The following is a 15,863-nucleotide window of genomic DNA, read 5'->3' on the forward strand; positions in this document are numbered from 1 at the left end:
GGGATGTGGGGAAGAAGGACTGATGATATGAAAATAGTAAGAAGTCTCACAACACCAGGTTAGAGTCCATCAGGTTTATCTGGAACCATGAGCTTTCGGAGCGCTGCTCCTTCATCAGGTGATATGAAAATACAAGCTGGACTGCAGTGAATGAACCTGAGTGAAGTGGTTCTGATCATGTTGAGGGTTTGTTGGGATGGTCACTCTCCTTTGTTCAGACACATGTCCCAACATCCAACTGCAAGACTTCTTTTCTGCACTGCCAGCGCAAGCGCAGTTTTCCCTTAGGTGACGTCATTGGAACAGCCTGTCAACGTGTTCGCGCACGTGCAGATTCTGAGCTAATCGCGCAGTCGCAACCATGCGGTGACGCCATCACACGCACACCATTGTGGTGTCATCACGCCCACTTCCGGGGTTCCCACAGTGGCGGGAGTTTTGAAATCTCTCTCTCTGGTTTCTGATCTTTCCAGCTGCAGCTCCCAGAAGCAGATTTATCTTTAAAACAGCGGCATTGTTTCAGAGGCGAGTGCTTGTGACCATTCCTCTGAAACTGAGAGTTTTTAGTGGTGTGTTCTGTTATCTGAGAGAGGTTCCACGTGTGGCTGGTCTGACTTCTTTACTGTGGATCATAGAATCATAGAAACCCTACAGTGCAGAAGGAGGCCATTCGGCCCATCGAGTCTGCACCGACCACAATCCCACTCAGGCCCTACCCCCACATATTTTACCCGATAATCCCTCTAACCTCCGCATCCCAGGACTCTAAGGGGCAATTTTTAACCTGGCCAATCAACCTAACCCGCACATCTTTGGATCTGAATCCATGTCCATCCATTGCTCAGTTTTACCTCTGCCCTCCCTGATCACCTTTCTGTCATTGTCTAACTTCCCTCTGTCTCTAACGCTGGGTGTGTTTTAACTGTGTTTAATATTTTACTGTTAGATTGTCTAAATGAAGTTTCAACTGTTGTCCCTCCCCCGACTATGTATTGATGGTGATATTTGAATGCAGTCAAAAAATCTGGAATTTAAAGTCTACTGATGACCATGAAACCATTGTCGATTGTTGTAAAAAACCTATCTGGTTCACTAATGTCCTTTCGGGAAGAAGATCTGCTGTCCTTACCTGGCCTGGCCTACATGTGACTCCAGATTTTCAGCAATGTGGTTGACTCTTATCTGTCTTCTGAAATGGCTGAGCAAGCCACTCAGTCCAAGGGCAATTAGGGATGGGCAATAAATGCTGGCTCGTCCTTCTGTGAATGACTTTTTAAAAAAATTACTAGCTTTATCTTCCCACAGCATAGAATCATAGAATACCTACAGTGCAGAAGGAGGCCATTCAGCCCATCAAGTTTGCACCAACAATAATCCCACCTAGGCCCTATCCCCATAACCTCACATATTTACCCTGCTAACCCCTCTGACAGTAATGGGCAATTTAGTTTGACCAATCCATCTTACCTGCACATTTTTGGAGTGTGGGAGGAAACCGGAGCACCCGGAGGAAACCCATGCCAGCACAGGGAGAATGTGCAAACAGCACACTGACAGTCACCCAAGGCTGGAATTCAACCCGGATCCCTGGTGCTGTGAGGCAGCAGTGCTAACCACTGTGCCACCGTGCATCCTTCAGCATCAGGACGTTTTGTTTTTCCTGTAGTCAATTTCTCTTCCACTTCTGAGCTTATTGACCATCAAATCCTGCACCATTTTTATTCTCCAAATTTCATTCTGCAGTACCGTCCTGAATTGTTCATTCTGTCTCTTTCTCTCGCCACAGGCAGTACCCGGCCTGCTGAGTTAACAATTAACAATCAGCCATGGTCGGAAATATTTGGGCAGATATCTAAAAGCTTGGTCAAAGAGGTAGATTTTAAAGAGGAAAGGGAGGTGGACAGCTGTAGAGAGCGAGGAGGCTAGAATTAGAGGAGTGGCGATTTGGTCAGCATTGTGCATCTGGAGGAGATTATAGAGATCATGAGAGTCAAGGCCATGGAGAGATTTGAAAAAGCATTTCAACAATTAAGGTGGTGTCTTAACCAGAAGCTTGTGAGGGTAAGATGAGGGTTTCAGTGGACAATGAGATGAGGCAAAGGTGAAGTTTGATGATACTCTGACCAAAATAGGATTCTAATGATGACATGGAAATGTGGTCAGAAACTCATCTTGGGGTCCAATATGAGGGAAGGTGGTGGTGTTATTATTCATTCATGGGACGTGGTCATTGCTGGCTGACCAGCATTTATTGCCCATCCCTAATTGCCTGAGGGCAGTTGAGAGTCAAGCACATAGCTGTAGCTCTGGAGTCATGTGTAAGCCAGACGGAGTAAGGATGGCAGATTTCCAAATAGGTTTTTACAACAATGGTTACATGGTCATCGGTAGATTCTTAATTCCAGCTAATTTTTTTGTTTATTGAATTCAAATTCCATCACTTTCCGTGGTGGGATTCGAACCCGGGCCTCCAGAACGTTGGCTGAGTTTCTGGATTAATAGTCTAGTGACAATACCACTTGGCCATCAACTCCCCGTAATGGTATTGTCGCTGGACTAGGAGCCCAGAGACTCAGGCCAAGATCTGGGGGCCATTTGAATTCAATAAAAATAAAATTTAAAAAGGCTAATGACAATTGTCGTAGCAACCCATCTTGGTTCACTGATATCCTTTAGGGAAGGAAATCTGCCATCCTTATTTGGCAATATGGTTAGGGATGGACAATAAACATTGGCAATGCTCACATCCCATTAATTAAAAAAAACACACAATGATACAGATTGGTTCTGCCACAGTTGTGAGGAAAAGTCAGCAGCCAGGAATTGGACAATGTCTTCAGATTTCCCAGTTTATTATTGGTGGACTGGTGTCAAATTAAACATCAGGCTGATGTGCAGGGCAACTTGGAGGTGATGTTCACATATAGCTGCTTCCCCTAGTCATTCTAGACTGTGGAGATTGAGGGTTTGGGATATTCTGTCACTGTTCCTGTCAAGTTGTACACATATAAAAAATCTCTACTTCGCTCTGCCTCTCTCACCTCTTTCTCTCTCATCCCATTGCTGTGGCAATTTTCCTGCCCTCATGTTGGTTCCATAAACCAGCAGATCCATTCCGTTCAATTTTACAAACTGCCTTTGTGATCTTGTGGGTTTTCTCATTCTCTCTTTTTTTCTGTTTTAAATCTCTCAGAATATTTGAAGAGAAGGATTTGCAGTCGGGACATTCAAACCCACAGCAGAATCTGACAGAATTACCCAATTTATCGTAACCCGACTATCATTTTACTTTGAACATGGATGAAAAAAGCACCATTCACAGTGGAGAGAAACCGTTTATGTGTGCTGTGTGTGGACAGGGCTACAGTCGATCATCTGGCCTGTCGAAACACAAACGCAGTCACACTGGAAAGAAGTTGTGTAAATGTGGGGACTGTGGGAAGGAATTTAATTTCCCATCTGAGCTGGAAATGCAGTGACGCTGTCACACCGGGGAAAAGCTGTTTAACTGCTCCGAGTGTGGGAAGGGATTTAATCGCAATGCGCATCTGCACCAACACCAGCGCGTTCACACGAGGGAGAGACCATTCACTTGCTCAGTGTGTGAGAAGGGATTTACTAGTTCATCTATCCTGCTGAGACACAAGCAGGTTCATACAGACGAAAGACCTTTCAAATGCGCAGAGTGCGGGAAATGCTTTAAAAGTTCGAGGGAACTGATGAGCCATCGGGGCGGCACGGTAGCACAGTGGTTAGCACTGCTGCTTCACAGCTCCAGGGTCCCGGGTTCGATTCCCGGCTCGGGTCACTGTCTGTGTGGAGTTTGCACATTCTCCTCGTGTCTGCGTGGGTTTCTTCCGGGTGCTCCGGTTTCCTCCCACAGTCCAAAGATGTGCAGGTTAGGTTGATTGGCCAGGTTAAAAATTGCCCCTTAGAGTCCTGAGATGCGTAGGTTAGAGGGATTAGCGGGTAAAAATATATGTGTGGGGGTAGGGCCTGGGTGGGATTGTGGTCGGTGCAGACTCGATGGGCTGAATGGCCTCCTTCTGCACTGTAGGGTTTCTATGATTCTATGAACTCATTCACTCTGATGAAAGACCGTTCAGGTGCTCTCACTGTGAGGCTGGGTTCAAGCATTCGTATCAACCCTCTCTCCACCAGCGCACTCACACTGGGGAGAGGCCGTACACCTGCTCCCAGTGTGGGAAGAAATTCACTCAGCCATCCCATCTTCGGTTACACGAACGAGTTCACTCTGGGGAGAAACCATTCACTTGCGCTGTCTGTAAGAAGAAATTTGCTCATTCATCCCATATGTTGAAACACCAGCGAGGTCACAAGTAATTGCAATGATTGGATATTGTTAATCACGTCCAGGATTGAACTGTGTTCATTTGGGGTCTGTTTTTGCTGATGTTACTAACCTCCAGTCCAGTTATACAAGTGCTAATCTCCTGGCTAAAAGTCAAATAAACTGGCTTTGTGTTAAACAATGTGAGTCGCCTGAATATCTGACACAAGTTAATTCCTTCTGAAGGATTCTCCGTCTTTCTATCTGCTCCATCCTCACCTCCAAGTGAGAGGAACTCATGGATCTTCTTTGATTGGAAGATCTCAATCTTAGTGACAGTTGCCTCTGCCGTGTCCATCCCATGCACTAGCCCACCGAGCTAAAATACCCCTTATCTGAGTCCTGCATCTGTATCTTTCTCTAGATTCTCCCACCTCCCCTCATGACCTCTGCCCTCAAGACCCACTTCCTGCACCTTCTATCCTATTCTCGCTGAACTGCTGACTACACAACATCCCCACGTGAGCTTACATTGTTAGTGGTTCGCTTCTTTCTTCGGGTATTGTCCCTCTTTCCTTTAAATCTGTTGTCATCTCCCCCCACTCCCCCCAAAATAACAAACACATCACTCCTGCATCAGTCCCTGGTTAAGCAGCACCTTGTTTTAAAATTTCTATCCTTATTTTCAATCACTGTATGGCCTCGCCCTTCCCTATCTTTGTGATCTTCTCCAGCCCCACAACTCTCATATATCAGATCATTTCCAATTCTGGCCTCTTGTAGTGACCATATTTCATTTGCTCCACCGATGGTGGTGGTGCTTTCAGCGTCATCACCTGTAAGCTCTGGAAATCCCTCCATAAGCCTCTCTACCTCTTTCTCCTTCTTTACGATGCTTCTTAAATAGTCACTTTGTAAGTGCAGAGGATTGCTGTAAAATGAGCCATGCTGCAGAAGCTTTTTCACTTAACATGACAGATACAAGAATAGCAAATTTCAAAAGGAACAACAATTTATTCTGTGTGTAAAGAGGTTGCTGATGGGTTGGGAAGTTGACTTTGGCTGAGTCATTGCAATGTGGAATGCTCCAGAGAACGGTTTGTTCCTCCGTGCTTTTGTTTAATTGGAAAATTGAAAGGAGGGAGATGGCAAGTAGCTCACACCAATTGCTGGGAATTGTAGAAAGAATGAACCGCACATGAAGCTCGTTCTCAGAAAATAACTGGATGGAACAGCACAAAGTGGACTGAAGAACTTCCACTGGTTCTCATGAGTATCTGGAGTAGGTCCCTATTAGCCCCATCGAACCACAGGAGTGTCATATTGGAGACCAAGTGAGGGTAAGAAATTGTGCAAAGGGAGATGTGTTTGGACCCCTGTATAAGGGACCATACACGACAATGGATAAGGTCAGTTGTATTGAATATGCAAACGGGCGGCACGGTGGGGCACAGTGGTTAGCATTGCTGCCTCACAGCGCCAGGGACCCGGGTTCAATTCCTGGCTTGGGTACTATCTATGTGGAGTTTGCACGTTCACCCCGTGTCTGCATGGCTTTCCTGCGGATGCTCCAGTTTCCTCCCACAGTCCGAAAGACGTACTGGTTAGATGAATTGGCCATGCTAAATTCTCCCCCAGTGTACCTGAACAGGCACGGAGTGTGGCAACGAGGGGATTTTCACAGCAACTTCATTGCAGTGTTAATATAAGCCTATTTGTGGCACAAATAAAATAATAAACGTTTTGGCTAAAAAGTCAAATGGTTTTCTCATAACTTGGTGAAACTCAGAGTCCCAGATAATGGAAGAAGCTGAGAAGGATCAGGACTGTTACGTACACGGTGAAGAATATGCTGCGGACCTGGGACAATGATGAAAAAGAAGTGAAAAGTGCACCTGTACCATGGCTATTGTATCAGGAGGATGTTAAGATGGAAGCTCAATCCCCCTCAGCATCTTCATCTGGATGTTATCCAAAATCACATTAGGAAGGGGAATAATATCCAAAATGTCAGACAGTAACGGGGTATAATGAATGATGCTTCAACAGCTTTTAACACCAGGGTTGTTAATACCATTAACTTAGCCACTCTTAAGGTCGGAACTTAACCATACATTTACAACATATGGTCAGGCCCTAAAGTCTCACGTACAAATGATCAATCAAATTATTAAAGAAAGTAAAATTGTATTAAGTGAATCTACTGAATGTATAATGTATGGATCTTGGTTGGTGGAACAAGCCAGAGAGATGATATAGTATATTGCTAAAGGAAGATGCACTGCAGCAATTCACCAAGGCTCCTTAGGCAGCACCTTCCAAAGCCACGACCACTTCCATCTAAAAGGACAAGGACAGAAGATAAAAGCAAAATACTGTAGATGCAGGAATGTGAAACAAAAACAGAATATGGTGGAAAATCTCAGTAGGTCGGACAGCATCTGGGGGGAGTGAATAGACCCAATGCTTTGAGTCTAGATGACCCTTCATCAGAAGGGCAAAAAATACATGGGAATACCACCACCTGCAAGTTCCCCTCCAAGCCATTCACCATCCTGAATTGGACATGTATCACCATTCCTTCACAGTCACCGGGTCATAATCCTGGAATCCCCTCCCTAACGGCATTGTGGGTGAACCCACAGCACATGGACTGCAGGGTTTCAAGAAGGCAGCTCACCACCACCTTCTCAAGGGCAGCTGGGGATGGGCGATAAATGCTGGCCAGCCAGCGCTGCCCATGTCCATGAATCAATTAAGAAAATGGTTCCCTTGTAGTTAACAGACCAACACCTAAAGGCTATGCCCACTTATCCATATAACATGACTATGTGTCAGGTTAGAGAGCTGGTACAGGTACAGTCAGTGATACATCAGTGTGAATGGTTCAATAGGAGGAATACTACTCCATTCAATCCAGAGACAGTGTCTGATTTTGCTCACTTCTTTGTCATTCTTGTTGAGCCAGTGTGACGGCCTGAGCAATTCAAACCCGATGAGCTGAGTGGGTGTTCACTGCATCACAGATCTGATCTTGTCCCAAAGCCTTTCCACACTGTCTTCACTGGAGTCTGTGAGAGTGAGGTGGGAAGAAAGCTGCACCTGCAATTGGTCTGAATCATAGAATCCCTACAGTGCAGAAGGAGGCCATTTGACCCATCGAGTGTGTACCGACCACAATCCCACCCAGGCCCTATTCCCATAACCCCACATATTTACCCTGCTAATCCCCCTGACACTAAAGGGCAATTTAGCATAGCCAATCAGCCTAGCCCACACATCTTTGGACTGTGGGAGGAAACCAGGGCACCTGGAGGAAACCCACGCAGACACGGGGAGAATGTGCAAGCTCCACACACACAGTGACCCGAGGCCAGAATTAAACCTGGGACCCCTGTGTGTGGAGTTTGCACATTCTCCTCGTGTCTGTGTGGGTTTCCTCCGGGTGTTCCGGTTTCCTCCCACAGTCCAAAAATGTGCGGGTTAGGTTGATTGGCCATGCTAAAATTGCCCCTTAATGTCCTGAGATGCGTAGGTTAGAGGGATTAGCGGGTAAATATGTAGGGATAAGGGGGTAGGGGTGGGGTGGGATTGTGGTTGGTGCAGACTCGATGGGCCAAATGGCCTCTTTCTGTACTGTAGGGCTTCTATGATTTCCCTGATGCTGTGAGGCAGTGGTGCTGAACACTGTGCCGCCCGTTCTCTTGCCCCTCTATCCTGGAGAATGTGAATGTGAAATCTTCTCCTGAGTAGCACAGGAGTGAAGGGGACTTTTAAAGAAAACACTTCAAAACACTCTGAACCTCTGTTTGAAATGCAGCGACCTTACCAGCGACACATATATCCAATATTGAAATAAGAAACAGGGTTTTGAACTTTGTGTGTGTAAATCCTTCCCTTCTAACCCAGATAAAATTAATTTACACAATCCATCCCTGTCAATCCAGGATAGGAATTCACAACATTCTCTCCTGTTGACAGGGAGCACCGTGCACACGCACTGCTCTGCATTAAACAATGAAAGATGTGTTGGGTTTGCATGGACAGAATATCCTGCAGATGTTTCAAATCTGAAATAAAAATAGTCAAAGCCCCAAATAGTCAGTCAACAGGCCCGGCAGCTTCTGTGGAGGCAGAAACAGAGTGAAACATACAGTCAAACACCCACATGAATCCGGAGCAGCAGTGGCCCCTCTGCTCCAGCATTTGATAAGATCCTGGCTGATCTGATTGTGACCACAACTCCACTTTCCTGTCTACCCCCAACACCCGCCCCCCAAAAAAAACCCTTAGACTCTCTTGTCAATCAAGAATCCATCCATCCTTTCCTTACCTTTTCTCCCCCTTTTATTTCCCTTTCCTCTTTTCCCATTTTACCTCTCTCCCACCCATTCCCTCTCCCCCTCCCCCCACATCTTCATCTGTCACAGTTGATTTTAGTTTCTCTGCCGTTGGCCATTCACACCGTTTATTCTCTCGATGGACTGCCATTAGCAGCTCTTTACCTGAGTTTCTGTAGCTGTGACTCATTTTTCATTCCCTCACCCTGCAGAATAAATATCTCCCACTTTCTATGCCTTTTAGCTTTGACAAAGGGTCGTCTGGACTCGAAACGTCCGCTCTTTTCTCTCGTTACAGATGCTGTCAGGCCTGCTGAGATTTTCCAGCATTTTCTCTTTTGGTTTCAGATTCCAGCATCCGCAGTAATTTGCTTTTATCCATTTAATCAGTCTTAAAAACATGACTCTGTCTTCACTGCTCTCTGGGGAAGAGAAACCAAAGACCCTCTGAGAGAAAAAACATTTCAATCTCTCTGTCTCAAACGTCTCAAGTCTAGCTCGCTCTCCAGTGCCACACAGAGAAAGCCAGGCCTGTGAAGGAGGGAGAGAGGGAGATGGGGAAGAACAAAATGAAAGATCTGCAAACTGACAAAATGATTCACGGCCCAAGACCAAAGCGAGTGGTAATGGGACAAGTAAAGCCACAAAAAATATTCTGGATGCGGTGTGAATAGCAGCAGTCTGAATACAAAGTAAAGAAAACAAGAGGTGAAAAAAGCAACAACGAAACACAGAACACAATGGGGGCAGAAATTGGGGTGTAAAATTGTTGAACTCAGTTTTGTTCTGAAGGCTGTAAAGTGTCTCTTTCAGTTGCGGGAAATATATTTCCCAGTTCCGATGACAGGTCACATTCAGTCTGTTTGTCTCTCCACAGAGGCTGCCTGACTTGTTGAGTATTTCCAGCCAAAAGAGAAAATGCTGGAAAATCTCAGCAGGTCTGGCAGCATCTGTAAGTAGAGAAAAGAGCTGCCGTTTCGAGTCCAGATGACCCTCTTGACAAAAGCAGTAATTTGCTTTCATTCATGAATATTTCCAGCGTTTTCTGTTTTATGTCACAGAGAATGTGTAAGAATTGTCACACCCGGAACAGATGTCTCTTCCTCGGGACACTCCAGCTCGGGTCAGGGTGGGGGGATAATGTTCACTGTTTTATATTTGTGTCTGGCGCGAATAATACCTTAGATTAAACGGAAAAGTTTTTAAACTGAGGAGAGTTGCTGCATTTGGGCGCTGACTTTAAACAACATTAACCAGCCCGGGCTGCTGGAGAAACATCTGGGGATTTGTGAGCAGTCAGTTCCGGCTGGTTTGAAGTGAAATCCTGTCGGTGCTGCGGCAAATCTGAACTCAAACCAGACAAACTGGAACCGCTGGGTTAGAGATTCCGGGTGTTGGGATGTGGAGGCTGGGGGAGGGGGAGATGGCGGGAAAACTCTGAGCCTGAGTTTAGACAGGGTGAGCGGGGTAAAGGGGAGGAATGACAGAGTTAATGTGGGAGTCAGGGACAATAGCAGAAGGTGGGAATCTCTGGAAAGGAGCAATGGGGGTAAAGGCCGTCAAAGAATGCTTGTTTAAATGAAGATAAAAGCAAAATACTGCGGGTGCTGGAATCTGAAACAGAAACAGAAAATGCTGCAAATCTCAACAGGGCTCACAGCATCTGTGGAGAGAGAATGGAGTTAATGCTTCCAGTCTGGATGATCACAGATGCTGTCAGACCCGCTGAGGTTTTCCAGCACTTTCTGTTTGTGTTTAACTGAAGGTTCATCAGGGAAAGAAGCAGCGAGTTCACACACACTGATCCCAGGAGGAGGGGGTGACCCAGGATAAGGTACAGCCACAGCTCAGTGAGGCTCTGCAATGTACCTCAACACATCCACATTGAGAGCGCCAAGGGGGAGGGGAAGGAGAAACTATTTGGGACACAGCAGGAGGTCACCCCTCCCCCCACTCTGTGGTTCCACAGACCCTCCCACACCTGGGCAGGGTTGGCTCAAGGTGCAGGAAGCTGCAAGCTGAGAGGCTGAGCTGTGAATTGGGCGGGGTTGGGGGTTTGAGTGACAGTCCTGGGGCTATTTCAGGACAGGAACCGCCACAGATTCCCTCTTTTTCCTGGGACGTTTCAGTGGAGCTGTGTTGGTGAGTGTTTATAATTTCTGTCTCTCTGTCTCGGTAATGGGGGTGGGTTGTAGATTTCTGTCAGTGTTTGACTAAATAACCTCTCCTCATGCTGCCAGTTCCAGTCGGCAGACTCTAGTTCTCAGTCCAGTTGACGGCTCTGTCTCTGTCTCTCTGTACTTTGCTGCAGTGCTCCGCACCCTGAGCAACATCCAGCCCATTGTTATCGCCTGAAAGTGGCAGCAGACTACCCTCACTGTGACACAGTGATTAGCACTGCTGCCTCATAGCACCAGGGTTCGATTCCAGCCCTGGATAGTTGACTGTGTGGAGTTTGCACAGTAAGAAGTCTCACAACACCAGGTTGAAGTCCAATAAGTTTATTTGGAATCAAAGCAAATTACTGCGGACGCTGGAATCTGAAATCAAAAGAGAAAAAGCTGGAAATTTTTCAGCAGGTCTGGTACATCTGTAAGGAGAGAAAAGGGCTGACGTTTCGAGTCCAGATGACCCTTTTTCAAAGCTACTCCTTCAGCACTCAGAAAGCTCGTGGTTCCAAATAAACCTGTTGGACTTTAACCTGGTGTTGTGAGACTTCTTCCTGTGCCAACCCGAGTCCAACACCGGCATGTCCACCTCATGTATGGAGTTTGCACAATCTCCCTCTGGATGCTCTGGTTTACTTGGACAGCCCAAGGATGTTAGCTGGATTGACCATGTTAAACCTGTCCCTGAGTGTCCCAAGGTGTGGAGGGTCTGATTTGATTTATTATTGTCGCACATTCTGGGATACAGTGAAATTTATTATTTCTTCCGTGCTATACAGAAAAAAAACATAACTTGATAAAGTGCATAGAGGGAAAGGAAAAGAGTCGGGTGCAGAACATAATGTTGCAGTTGCAGAGTGTGTGAAGAGAAAGGTCAGTAGGGGGATTAGCAGGGTAAATGCGTGGGGTTACCGAGATAGAGTGTGTGCCTGAGAAAGATACCCTGTCAGAGAGTCAGTAGAGACTTGATGGGTTGAATGGCCTCTTTCTGCACTGTGAGGATTCTATGATTAGTGAATTACGGTGAACAACTTTTGAATAGAGGGGTTTCTGAGGCGCAAAGCATTGTGGGAATTATGACCGCCATTAGTCAATGACTGACTCTAAATGTTCAATTGCAGACTGAGGGCAGGTCAGCAACCTGAGCCCTCAATTCTGTTTGTGACTCTCAGAGGCTGCCTGGCCTGATGAATATCTCCAGTATTTATTTTCTTTGTCTCAGATACAGTCTCTACAGAGTTTTGTTTCTGTTTTATTGTTTTAGAGGTTCGAGTTTAGAAGCAGTTAGGAGTCGGTTTGAATCAGGCTGCGTGTTGGATGCAGAACTCGGTTCCTGCCTCCTGTGTGGGTTTTTTTATTGTTGCTTTTTTCTGAGTTCTATTCTCTCTGGGTTCTCTCTCAATCCCCTTTTTTCTGTTTTAAATCAGTTTCACAGGAACTAGAAGGGGACGATTTGCAGTCTGGAAACTGAAAATAAATAGATCAGGATCTGCCAGAGTCACCCAATTTATTGTAACTGATTATCAGTGGATTTTGAACATGGAAGGAAAAAGCACTGTTCACAGTGGAGAGACACTGTACACGTGTTCTGTGTGTGGACGAGGCTTCAGCTGATCACCTGGTCTGGCAAAACATGAATGCAGCCACTCCATGGAAAAACTGCAGAAATGTGAGGACTGTGGGAGGGAATTCAATTACCCATCCCAGCTGGAAACTCATCAGCGCAGTCACAGTGGGGAGAGACCATTCACCTGCTCTGAGTGTGGAAAGGGATTCGTTCTGTCATCCCACCTACTTACACATCAGCGAGTTCACACTGGGGAGAGACCTTTTAAATGCTCTGACTGTTGGAAGTGCTTCAAAAGTTCTGGTGAACTGATGTCCCATCAACATGTTCACACTGATGAGAGACCATTCAGGTGCCTTTACTGTGGGACTGGGTTCAGGCATTCACATCACCTCACTGTACACCAGCGCACCCACACTGGGGAGAGACCATTCACCTGCTCCGAATGTGGGAAGGGATTCATTCAGTCTTCCAGCCTGCTGAGACACCAGCGCACTCACACCGGGGAGAGACCATTCATCTGCTCCGAGTGTGGGAAGGGATTCACTCAGTCATTCCATCTGCTTAAACACCAAAGAATTCACCAGTAACCACAATAATTGGAATCTACTGTCAATACTATCCAGGACTCTAATATGTTAATTGGGTTTGTTTTTGTTGATGTTAATGAACTCCAGTCAGTTATGTGGTTTAATATTCTGAAAGTCAAATAAATTAGCTATGTGTTCAGTACTGTGAATCTTTTTAACATCATCAGCACAACTGAATTCCTTCTGAGTTGCTCTCCTTTTGTCCCTCATCCAGCTTCACTTCCCCACAAGTGCTCATTGGGAATAAAACTCACAATCTTCTTTGTCACTAAGTTTGAGACAATCCAATCAGCTCCCTCTACTGCTTCTCTCCCTTCCGCTAACCCACTGGAACAAACCTCCTCTAACGCTCCCCTTTGTCTGAGCTCTGAACTCTCATCTCTCTGCAGTTTCTCTCCTGCCTCCCCTCATGTCCTCTTAGAGCTCATCTTGCCCATGAGACCCATCTCCTGATCCCTCAATCCTATTCCCACTGAGCGACTGACAGCACAACCTCTTCATATTAGCTGATATTGTCAATATCTTCCTCTCCTCCAAATCCAATATCATCACCCACTTCTCTATAAAATATCCTTGACACATGCCCTGTAAACTACCATCCCATCTCCCTTTCCTCTCTAAAGTCCTTGAATGTTTACCTTCCACATATTGCGAATTGTTTTCCCTTTCTCACAGTGTATGGAAAAGTTTATTTTGCTTGTTCAGAATCTGTGGAATCTTGTGCCTTTATTCACTTAAGTGTCTTAAATATCCACCTTTATCTATTTTGTACAAACTCACCCAAATCTGAAAGCAGTTTAGTGGGAATTGGGTGAACAGAACAGAAGGTGGGTCTCCTGGACAAGATGAGCTGCCAAGAGGAGATGGAATGTTGCAATCCCAGCTGATGTTACTATTGGACAGGAGGGTCCAAGAATAAAACCCTGGCTCAAGTGACCATAACTTTTATCATTTTGTTTTAGAAATGTGGATGAACAGAGTCACTGAATGGCCAATTTACTTTTAACAAAAATATTTATTAAACTTGAAAAGATTGACAAAAACACAAGACTCCTTCATTCCACCCTCCTCCTGCTGCAGTGAACACACAGACACAGTGAGGGAGCTCCCTCTTGTGCTGTGAGGTAATTGGTCTCTATCTGGGAGATCACTGATTTCTCAGACGATGAAAGGATCTTATTGGAGAATTGTGCTGCTGTATTTTTCTTGTTGCTATTATTTTTTATTGTAATATACTTTAATGCAGATGAACCAATTCACAGACTCAATAACAATCTCAGAAACAGCAACAAGAAAACTTGCAGACACACACATTTACAGACACAGAGAAACTCACAAATACATATGCAGATATACACTATCTCAGACAAACAGCTACAGGCAAACTGTCAGACACACACAAGCACATTCACAGACGCATGCAGACAAACAGACACACAGACATACACACTGTCACACACTCTCAAATACAGAGACAGACTGAGACCATGAAGAGTTGGTGTCAATCTCACCCTAATCCACCTGCTTAAATAATAACACCTGCACTAAAATAGTAACAGAAGCAAATCTGAAGCTCGGTGTGTGGGTTTTATTGTGAATGAGCTAAAGTATAAATATATCCCCAGAGCTTTGAGTTGGAGTGGAATTAATGATTTATCTGCTGCCTGCGATCACCTTCAACAAATATTAAATCATAGAGATTATAAATTTTGAACAGCAATATCTAATAAAAGAACAAAGAATAATACAGCACAGGAACAGGCCCTTCGGCCCTCCAAGCCCACGCCGCTCCCTGGTCTGAACTAGACCATTCCTTTGTATCCCTCCATTCCCACTCCATTCATGTGGCTATCTAGATAAGTCTGAAATGTTCCCAGTGTGTCCGCCTCCACCACCTTGCCTGGCATTCCAGGTCCCCATCACCCTCTGTGTAAAATACGTCCTTCTGATATCCGTGTTAAACCTCCCCCCCCCCCTCACCTTGAACCTATGACCCCTTGTGAATGTCACCACTGACCTGGGAAAAAGCTTCCCACCATTCACCCGATCTATGCCTTTCATAATTTTATACACCTCTATTAGGTCACCCCTCATCCTCCGTCTTTCCAGTGAGAACAACCCCAGTTTACCCAATCTCTCCTCATAACTAAGCCCCTCCATACCAGGCAACATCCTGGTAAACCTCCTCTGCACTCTCTCTAAAGCCTCCACGTCCTTCTGGTAGTGTGGCGACCAGAACTGGGCGCAGTATTCCAAATGCGGCCGAACCAACGTTCTATATAACTGCAACATCAGACCCCAACTTTTATACTCTATGCCCCGTCCTATAAAGGCAAGCATGCCATATGCCTTATTCACTACCTTCTCCACTTGTGACGTCACCTTCAAGGATCTGTGGACTTGCACACCTAGGTCCCTCTGCATATCTACACCCTTTATGGTTCTGCCATTTATCTTACAGCTCCCCCCTACGTTAGTTCCTCCAAAATGCATCACTTCGCATTTATCTGGATTGAACTCCATCTGCCATTTCTTTGCCCAAATTTCCAGCCTAACTATATCCTTCTGTAGCCTCTGACAATGTTCCTCACTATCTGCAAGTCCAACCATTTTCGTGTCATCCGCAAACTTACTGATCACCCCAGTTACACCTTCTTCCAGATCATTTATATAAATCACAAACAGCAGAGGTCCCAATACAGAGCCCTGCGGAATACCACTAGTCACAGGCATCAAGCCGGAAAAAGACCCTTCCACTACCACCCTCTGTCTTCTGTGACCGAGCCAGTTCTCCACCCATCTAGCCACCTCCCCCTTTATCCCATGAGATCCAACCTTTTGCACCAACCTACCATGAGAGACTTTGTCAAATGCTTTACTAAAGCCCATACAGACGACATCCACGGC

At 45.7% G+C, this 15,863-nt stretch overlaps 2 protein-coding genes across 2 annotated transcripts in view; one reads left to right on the forward strand and one right to left on the reverse strand.

The window, feature by feature from the left end:
* The window catches only part of LOC144482905 (uncharacterized), an 89,549-nt gene that overhangs the window by 63,650 nt on the left and 10,036 nt on the right, over nucleotides 1–15,863 (reverse strand). The gene's annotated exons all lie outside the window — the stretch shown is intronic.
* Nucleotides 362–12,956, forward strand: LOC144482882 (uncharacterized). The gene is made up of 3 exons (XM_078201719.1): nucleotides 362–366; nucleotides 4,098–4,340; nucleotides 12,533–12,956. Exons 1-3 carry the CDS (start codon nucleotides 362–364, stop codon nucleotides 12,954–12,956), a joined length of 672 nt encoding a protein of 223 aa, XP_078057845.1.

Source organism: Mustelus asterias, unplaced genomic scaffold (genome assembly GCF_964213995.1).
Source record: "Mustelus asterias unplaced genomic scaffold, sMusAst1.hap1.1 HAP1_SCAFFOLD_43, whole genome shotgun sequence".
Taxonomy (NCBI): domain Eukaryota; kingdom Metazoa; phylum Chordata; class Chondrichthyes; order Carcharhiniformes; family Triakidae; genus Mustelus; species Mustelus asterias.

Excerpts from the sequence above, each read along its gene's own strand:
- LOC144482882 (XM_078201719.1), top strand. Across the intron at positions 4,341-12,532 it reads AAACACCAGCGAGGTCACAA|TGGGGAGAGACCATTCACCT; the intron begins GTAATTGCAATG and ends GCGCAGTCACAG.